Here is a 10,187-nt window from a genome sequence, read left to right as displayed (position 1 = left end):
AAATTTTCGGATGTCGAGGGCAACTTTTGATTATTTGATCCATTTTGTAGGCGTAGTCACGTTTGTGTGCGAACTCGCCGGTGTGTAATTGTGACGAATGTCGATGTAGATTGACGTAAAAGTCGCATCAAATCCGCCTCGGTTGTTCACACTGCGGCCACATTGGAAATAATCAGATTTGGGTCTGATTCAGGACCACATATGGAAGTGGTCTGTATCTGATTTGAAAAAATCAGATTTGGGCTAGATTTGAGTGTTCACACTACTCCTGAAGAAGTCTGACCTGGTCACTTGACCCCAAAAAAATCAGATTTGGGCCACTTTTACCTGCAGTGTGAACGGGGCTTATGTAGATGCACCATGCTGTCGTTGATTCATTTCCCATAACACATGATTGAAATCATGTACTTTACTGTATATACATACGTCCAAATTGCTATTTGTAATCCAAAATAATATTTCACAATAAACAGAAAAGATTGCATTTTACAGAATTTACAAATGATATCTCCATCACAGAAAAAAAAAAACATTTCCTACACAGTATATTCCATATATCTGGCAACCTCACGTGTGAACTCTGGTTTCTGTGCCTGCAGGCGTCACTATTTTGATCGCAGTTCAGGACTCGAACCTGAGCTGAGAGGTGAAATGCCTGGGCGAGGCTCAGAGCCTTTACAAGTCAGAGCTTCATCTCATCTGTCAGTCCTTCGGGTGGAGGCAGAATCCTGGAGGTGTTAAAGCGCGCGCACTGAATCTTTTTCTCTCCGTTTCTACAGCAGTTTATTTCTAGGTTTATTAATAACTTCATTGTCTGATGCATTCATCAAGAGCTGCCACTGATTTCTCATCGACTTGCACGTGATTTTATAATTTTAATCACCTAAATGTCTCGAGCGTGTGCGCCACAGCAGCCGATTCGCGCCGCGCGTAAAACCGAGTGGCTGCGCTGCGCTCTTGCGCACCATTTCTCCCGTGAGCCCAGCGGAGTAGACAACGAGATCGTGGTGCTGGCAACCGGCATCGACCAGTACCTGCAAGAGGTCTTCCACCACCTCGCTTACACCGGCAGCAGCGGCAGCAGTGATGTGGTGTCCGAACAGGACTTCAATCTGCTCTGCTCGGTACTCGGTGTGAGCAAGGAGAAGAAGGAGGAAGAGGATGAGGACCGAACGCGCGAGGACCGGGACGTGTGTACGGCTCTTTCTCCCGCGCTCAGCTTCAGGGAGTTTCACTCGCGCCTCTGTGGTTTCTTCGCCGTCCGAGCGCAAGACTCGCCAACATCCGCGCGCCTTCCGGTCAGCGTGGAAACGGAGCACGTGGAGCGCGAGATCAGGCTCCGGTGGCCGCGCACGCGGCGAAGAAAGTGCGTCAGCTTCGACTTAAGCCGGGAAACGAGCGCTGGAAACAGGACGTCACGCGACAGGACGGAAAATCCAACGGAATCCATACAAGCAGGTAAAAATCCGAGATTCCTGAAGATTCATCAGCTGTCTTGAAGTTATTTTTTATTTGTTATTGTTCTACTGTGGTGTTTATATGATGCGTCACGAGTTCCTGTTTAGTATTTGCTAGATTTGATAAATACAGTAGGATGCACTTGAATGCCTTTAATCTTCACTTTCTATTCATCTTCATTTACAAGTTTCTTGTCACAGCAGCATCAATCAAATGCTCCATAAGCCACTTTCCCACTACAGAAGCAGAAGGTTTGTCCTGAGGAAGACTCAACGGTCATGAGGAAGACTGATGTCTTTTATTTAACACATTGTTTTTACAGTAATTGTGGACATGAATGAAATGGTACATTTTTATGTATCGTTTTTGACTCTTGAACGTTTAATTCATTAACTGCAGGACAGAAAGTTCAGCAGAGATCCTGGCAGGAGCAGGTGGAGATGGAGAACTGCGGTCTGAGAGAGCTTGTTGAAGACCTGCGTTCGGCTCTCCAGAGCAGCGACGCTCGATGCATGTCCCTTGAGGTGGCTCTGAAGAGGGAGCGTCTGTACACACCTGCCAGAAACTCTCCACAAATCACTGAAAGGCAAACCTGCTTCGCTGGCAGCGAGCCCAAACCGAGACAAACTAAACAAACCAGGCGCACAAAGGACCTGCTCAGAGAGCTAGCGTTGATCCGTGCTTCACGTGACGGACAGCTGGAGGAGGCGATGAGGTTCAACCAGAGGCTGGAGGAGGAGCTGTTATCTGCCTTTGGCGAGGTCAGCAGGCTGGAAGAAACGGTTGCGAGGCTGAGAAGAGAGAGCGCCGAGATCAAGAGGAGGGCGGAGGAGGCACGGGCGGCTCTTGCTGCAGGTCTGGCATGGGTCAAAGACATCCAGGATCAGGCGCAGCAAGTCAGGCCACTGCAGGAGAAAGTCCAAAAGCTCGAGGTGGAACTGGAGACGCTCAGGTAGCTATAATCTGACACGGGGCCTTTCTGGTAATTAGATCACATCCAGTAATACACTGGATAAGAAAAATAAATACAAGATCAACACAGTAAGTTAAATTACTTGTGACATTCCAATATCATCGAGAACTGATCCTATCTATCTATCTTTCTATCTATCTATCTATCTATCTATCTATCTATCTATCTATCTATCTATCTATCTATCTATCGTTTACTCTCTCATTATAAAACTGATAAACCACAAAGTTTAAACTCCTCTGTCGGATATCATAAAAGTTAAAGCTTTATATCTGATTGTTACAAAGCTCAAATGCTGGAGAATCCTTTCTAGAAAGTTCCTGGACGGTCTAACGGATAGTGATTTTATGAGGTGTGTCCATGTTTATTTCGAGCACAAGTTATTCAAGGCATGACAATGACTCGCCAGTGATCACGGTGCAGTCTTGTTTTATGGATTGAGTCTTTAAGGCACTGACTGGCCTTCGGGACTTTTTTGTGACCTCACTATATTGAAGAACTTGTCATGTCGTCTTGTGATTAGATTTACCGGTTAAAACAGTATGTAAATCAACCTACAAACCTACAATTTGGTCGCATTTCTGATTGCTTTAATGATTAATGGGATTTTCTTGAATCGTAGCACATTTTAACCCCTAATTCTATAGCGTGCCAAAAGGGGGTGCCAAAACTTTTGTATGATTCTCACAATCATCGAAGTACAACCTAAATTTGTGTCTCCACACTTTTGGTGTTAGTTTTAGTGTTTAACTAGATAGGTTTTTCATTTTGGGTAGATGGCTGTCAATCAAACATGCTCATGAGAATATTAGGCCACGCCCATCTGTTACTGTGCATTTGGATTTTTTTCAATATCACACTTGTTATTCCTTGTTGCAAAGCAGTGTGTCTCACACACACACACACACACACACACACACACACACACACACACTTCCGTTCATGATACACCTTCAGCGTACTAGTGTGAAAAAACAAAACAAAAGAATATTCTTTTTTTTTTTTTTTAAATACACCATCAAAGTTTTTCACATTATTACGATAATCATAGACTTTTCTTTTACGAAGTAGCTCAGTTTCCACTAAGAGGCCCAGGATATCGTTCACGTCTTGCAGATGTTTAGAATATTTCACTGTTGCTGGATATTAATTTGAGCCCCGAGGATAAGGAGGATCAGAGATGAGTCAAGTGATGGGCGTGGTCCAGGACAGGAATTACATCGATGAGCACAAAACTTTTAGGGATGCTCGTTTTCCTTAGAAACGGCTTCATGACAACCGCAACACATTTCAGGTTAGTTTCCTTCTCTAGCCTCTTAGTCATTATCCTTTAAGTCTGACTAAAGCAGACAGACGCTGCACCGTGTCATTAGCGTATCCTGTTCTAGCACCAGATTTGCTCTGGAGCCTGGCAGTGAATCAAAAGCACACAGCTCCATCAAACTTCAAAGCTGTGTGGTTTAGTCTCCTCCCAGTCTCTTCAGTCTAGGGCTCGCTTTCGTTCTGTTTCAAACACCAAAACAGCCAGAGGGGACGATGACTGCAACGACTTCAAGTCAGGATAATATATCTCGACCGTGTAACACGTATACAAGAGGATAAAATATCAGGAGCGCAGCGAGACTCTGCGAGAGATGAAGCGAAAAATAAAACACTCGGGGTCGTGATGTCACAAAGCCGTTTCTGTTACTAGCCTGAAATGTTTTTTGTAAATGTTGTTGACATTTTCTAATAAAATCCCTATAAAGTGCTTTATTACTTTTATATTTCAGGGCTATATAAAAACACATATAAATATAAGTCTAATATCAATCTGAATCTCTTATGTTCTGTAAAGCTGCTTTGAGACAATCTCCAATGTTAAAAGCGCTATACAAGTTAAACTGAATCGACACGAATCGAATTTTATACAGCATCGACAACACATTGTACTTTTTATACGTTTATAATGAACACTCTGGATCGTCTGTTGAAAAAAAAAAAAGCTAGATCTTGTTGATAACGTGTCTTTTTCTCTCCGGCTCTAGTATCCGATCCGCCGTTACAGAAAAATCTTTTGACCAATCGCAATGCAGAATAAATATAATATACGAAGTTGAAAAGTCGTTAAAAGAAATTCCAGTCTTTACGAAGCGGTCGTAAAAATATTTGATGCCTTTTTAACTCCATGTATACTGTGATTACTGATCCACCCAAACACCTGAGGCTGTGATTAATTAAAATCATCAGAGCAGCTCAGTGATGGTGTAATGTTCATTCCTTTACTAAACTGACAAGTTTCAGCCTGCGGCATCCCTTAGTGTTTACACTGACAACACACAGCGCTGTATCGACACTTACACACTTACTGTACTGTACACACACCAACTACGCTGCTTAATATATAAGATGCCACTCTGGAGCACTGAGTTTAAAGGTTTAATCTTTAAAAAGAACATATTTATCATATACAAATATAGATATATATCAACAACATGCTTTATCTGGCTCTTTTTTCACTACGTTACCCATAATGCCATCCCACTTGCTGATTGTGGTGCGGTAAGATTTTAGCCTTCACGTCATCTGTACCTAAAGTGAGCGATGCAGCGGGGCTTTAATCCTTTACTTCTACACACACTGCGAGAACGTTCATGCTAATCAACATCAACGTCACGACTTACAAGCCAAGCCAATCATATTTCAGTATAAACATCATTCATTCATCTTCTACCGCTTATCCGAACTACCTCGGGTCACGGGGAGCCTGTGCCTATCTCAGGCGTCATCGGGGCATCAAGGCAGGATACATCCTGGACGGAGTGCCAACCCATCACAGGGCACACACACACACACTCTCATTCACTCACGCAATCACACACTAAGGACAATTTTCCAGAGATGCCAATCAACCTACCATGCATGTCTTTGGACCGGGGGAGGAAACCGGAGTACCCGGAGGAAACCCCCGAGGCACGGGGAGAACATGCAAACTCCACACACACAAGGCGGAGGCGGGAATCGAACCCCCAACCCTGGAGGTGTGAGGTGAACGTGCTGACCACTAAGCCACCGTGACCCCTATAAACACCATGCTGGAGTTTTTCTAAAATGATGCAGAACATAAAACTACTGAAAAGATGATTAAAGACTGTCGTGTCCGTGTTGACGATCGAACGTCTTCGTCACGTCTCACTCCACAGTGGTGTTAATATGAAGCTCATATGAATGTAGACACTCAGGACTTTAATAATGTGTAGAGTTTCATCACTATTTCTGTTTTTCTCTACAATACTAGAGGTGATATATACATAGGAAAGTTCCAGGTTTATTTTCTCCACACAGATGTTTGTATCTTCAGAGTAAATGTTGATATCAAACCCATTTCTGCTCTCTGAGACGATCTGAGTGTTTGTTCATCTAAAAATCAGCTCAGATTTATCTTCAGCACTAAAATTCAGTGTAAGATTATCAACAGAGGGAAAAACACGTCTAAAACACACCGAAAGAACGACAGAGTCCTGAATCGTTTTAGACTTTACTGTCATTTTGACCTGATAATTCTAAATTTTAATTATTAACATTTCAGTCACAACATTTCCTCCGCTTCTTGTTTTTACATACATTTTATTTGGTCCCAGATTTCAGTGCGCCTGCAGGACTGAGAGTGAAAGAGGACCCGAACCTCCGGTCGAGTCTGTGGATCCCAGGGCACGGGTGATTCCCACAGGCAGAGACGAGGCGCTCATCAAGGAGGAAGGAGGTGAGAAAGATCAATTCAATTCTTTTTCCCACATTATGAAAGTGTAACTGTCTGTTTGTATTTGTCCCTCTTATGATTCGTCATACTTTTTGAGCGAATCAGAAGTGAAATGTTTGAGGAAATAAACACACCACTGAATTATTTTTTTCAGCTTTTTAAATGTTCTAACTTTTCGTACTTTTATCGAAGCTGATTTTAATGGTTTATTTAGTATGTGTAATGTAAATGACTGCTTCATCGTGTTATGGCAGAAGAAGCCCTGCAGAGGGCGGTGGAGGGTCGAGCAGCCTCAGACGAGGAGGAGGAGGTGAAGGGGAACGAGGAAGGCCAGTGCTGTCTGCTGGAGGTGAAGAGACTTATTAACAAACTCTACAACTGCGCAAAGGGGTGAGGAGATGTGTCACACACACACTCACACACACACTCACACACACTGTCACACCACACACACACACACTCACACACACTGTCACAACACTCACACACACTCACACACACTGTCACAACACACACTCACACACACTGTCACAACACGCACACACACTCACACACACTGTCACAACACACACTCACACACACACACACACACACACACACACACTGTCACAACACACACACACAGACACACACACGTACACACTGTCACAACACACACACACACTAACCCACACACATACTCACACACACACACACACAGTCACCACACACTCACACAACACACACTCACTGTCACAAAACACACTCTCTCACACACACACACACACACACACACACACACACACACACACACACACACACACACACACACACACAGAGTTCAGGTGTACATGAAGTTTATCTCCTTTATATTTATGTGTTTTTTTGCTAGATGTCAGAAGATGGCGCTGTGTCATCTGCTCCTGTCCCAGATCTCTACAGGACATCACAACAGTCCCATCAGCTGCTCTGAGACACCAGAGACAAAGACAAAGGGACGAAGACACCACGTGATTCTGGACGAAAAGAAACCTGATAAAGTAAGAACATGTATATAAAGTTCTGTTTATATCCTACAAATCCAGCTCAAACCACATGAAATAATTATACATGATTTTTTTAAAAACCTTTTAGGGTCCCGTAATAATAATAATAATAATAGTAACAACAATAACAACAACAACAATAATAATAATTCCCCCCTTTTTTTACATCTGAAAATATGCCGCTTATAGTAATAATAGCGCAGCACCGCCATCTGGTGGCGAAGCCGTTTTATTGCACCGCCTCTGAATTGTTCTTAGTGATGAACTATGTTTAAATTCTCAAAAGTGATAAAAACATCTCAAGACATCATGTTTTCTCTTCTGCTGACAGAGAATCTCGCGTAGAACTCTGAGTAAAATCCTGCTGAACACGCTAAATCTCTGCAACTCCAAAGGCCAAGGTAGGAAACACAGCGTTTAATGATTTTAATGAGTATTAATATCTAATGATTTATTTAAAACACACTTCCTTTATTGTTCATTTTATATAAATTGATATAAAACTGACGATCTGGGTCAGAAAGACGTATTAATCGTATTAGTACAAAAGTATGAATCCCCCACTGAAATATAAATAGTGCACAGATCACAAGGTGCACGAATGATCTAACGTGTGTCTTTGCTACAGAATGGATCCCTGTCTTCCAGGTGGTGGAGGCTCTTTGTCAGCAGCTGATCTCCAGCGAACTGGTGTGTGTAGATGGAGACGTTACAACGTGGCGAGGTGTGAACCCACATCACCAGAACACCACAAACCCTCTCCTCATCTCCTGCTGACTCTCTCGTCTGTTAACCCAGGGAAGCGGTGTGAAGGGGTTAAGGCTCCTAATTGGCTGATATCTTTGAGGAAGATCCTTAAATCCAGACCTTGTGAGCTGTTTGGATAAAACCTTAATGTTTTAAACATAAATCTAAACCTGTGTGTATGATCATGTATCTAATTTGTTTCTCAGAATTATACGTATGTAAGAATACAAATCCTCTGTGTGTGCTGACTTCCTAAAAAAGAAAAAAAAAAAAAAATCACATATTGTCTTACTTCCTAAGAAAAACTTAGCGGTTGCCATTAAACTATTTTCCCATCAGGATCTAATTGTTTTTTCCAGGATTTGGTTACAGATTCACATCCGTGTATTATGATATCGCCTTAATTCCAAGTCACCGCTCGCTTATCCTTCTTTCATGCTGGAAAGAGTAAAAACAAATGTCAGTATACTGTAATCGGAACTTCTGTAAACATTTTCCCATCAGGATTTAATTCTGTTCCTGGAAGATTGTATCACAGCTCCGGGATCCCAGGTTCAAAAGTGGAGAATTTCAGGGATTCTCTGGTTTCGTTCGAACATCAAAAACAAACCAGTAGGTGGACTGGTGAACTTTAAAATGCCCTCAGTTTGAACTGGATTTGTAAAGTTCGTCGTGACAAACTTTGATGTTGGCTTCGACGATGCAAGTATTCGCAAAGGCCAGTGCTTTTACAGAAAGCTAGGGTGCCAAAACATTTGGAGGTAAGTGGAGCATGTGACGTCATCAGAATACCTGTGAGGAAGTTCCCCTCATTGTTCTGAGTGTTTTGATATGTCACATGTCCATGTTGTAAAAGGTTTTTTGATTTTGCATATATTGTGGGCGGGGCTGTGGGACAAACGAAAGGCCAGTCGGTACACCAATTTAACACTTTGTTCAGAGTATCACCCTAAAGGAGCTGGTCGAGTTTGGTGTAGATAGTTCAAAAGCTTGCCGAGTTATAAACCTCCAAAGTTTATAATGGGAGTCTATGGGAAAAAAGGCCACTTTGAGACCCGGTACCGGAAGTACCGGTACTCAGATCGCTTAGAAAAGTAATCGCAAGAAACTTCAGACCAGCGTCTACAACATATCCGAATTTGGTGCATGTGGCTCGAAAGCTCTAGGAGGAGTTACTCTTGATAAAATTTTGTCTAAGCTTAAATAAGAAAACAGAATGTTGGCTTCTACAAATAATAAGTGCGTGTGTGTGTGTGTGTGTGTGTGTGTGTGTGTGAGTGAGAGAGAGAGAGAGAGAGAGAGAGAGAGAGAGAGGGATCTTTTCTAATGGTGTTTTATCACCTAGTGCCTTCCAAAAGTATCTGCAATCTGTCACAGCAGTGAATATTTCTATGATGTTATATCAGTATATCAGTAGACGTAAAGCTTTCCAACAAATTCTTACAAATTCCTGCTTCCTCTTAAATCTCACAAAAAAAACACTATTCAGCCAACACAGGAACCATTAGGAACGATACACATCCCTTTCTCCAGACCATCAGGAACTACTACAAATCCCTGCTAATGCTTAAGGACTCTAGTGTGATGTCGCGTCATTCGGAGAAGCTAATGTACCTGTACTATGCAATGACAATAAACTATCTATCTATCTATCTATCTATCTATCTATCTATCTATCTATCTATCTATTATTTCTTTTTTCATCCCCTTTTCATTCTAATGAGAGACCTGACAGACGTGTGGATTTCTTCTAATCTGGTTTATACTCTACAAATGTCACATGTGCTCCTAAAGTTAATCCTAGCACCTGGTATGCAGCAACATGCTTTCAGATTAATCCAAGTCACAGAACGGAAAAAGTGTTTAAACTCATTTCAATGGAGAATTTTGTTTCTCGTGTCCGTGTCGACGATCGAACGTCTTCGTCACGTCTCACTCCACAGTGGTGTTATTATGAAGCTCATATGAATGTAGACACTCAGGACTTTAATAATGTGTAGAGTTTCATCACTATTTCTGTTTTTCTCTACAATACTAGAGGTGATATATACATAGGAAAGTTCCAGGTTTATTTTCTCCACACAGCTCAGATTTCTCTTCAGCACTAAAATTCAGTGTAAGATTATCAACAGAGGGAAAAACACACGTCTAAAACACACCGAAAGAACAACAGAGTCCTGAATCGTTTTAGATCAGACTCACAGACACAACGTCATTCGTTTATTTAAACTGATTAAAAATGTCC

General features: G+C 42.0%; 1 protein-coding gene across 2 annotated transcripts; it reads left to right on the top strand.

Annotated features, from left to right (window-relative positions):
- The first annotated feature begins 615 nt into the window (after window positions 1–615).
- On the top strand, window positions 616–8,173 carry si:ch211-112f3.4 (EF-hand and coiled-coil domain-containing protein 1). Of its 2 annotated transcripts, none has more exons than XM_060858618.1 (7): window positions 616–1,458; window positions 1,858–2,410; window positions 6,052–6,173; window positions 6,425–6,560; window positions 7,042–7,189; window positions 7,527–7,596; window positions 7,844–8,173. In XM_060858618.1, exons 1-7 carry the CDS (start codon window positions 888–890, stop codon window positions 8,080–8,082), a joined length of 1,839 nt encoding a protein of 612 aa, XP_060714601.1. In that variant the 5' UTR covers window positions 616–887; the 3' UTR covers window positions 8,083–8,173. The 2 variants fall into 2 exon arrangements, with proteins under 2 accessions (XP_060714601.1, XP_060714602.1); XM_060858619.1 differs by having other exon boundaries at window positions 619–1,458; window positions 7,824–8,173.
- The last annotated feature ends 2,014 nt before the right edge of the window (window positions 8,174–10,187 follow it).

Source organism: Tachysurus vachellii, chromosome 22 (assembly GCF_030014155.1).
Source record: "Tachysurus vachellii isolate PV-2020 chromosome 22, HZAU_Pvac_v1, whole genome shotgun sequence".
NCBI classification, from domain to species: Eukaryota; Metazoa; Chordata; class Actinopteri; order Siluriformes; family Bagridae; genus Tachysurus; species Tachysurus vachellii.
This window is presented reverse-complemented; position numbering and strand designations above follow the sequence as displayed.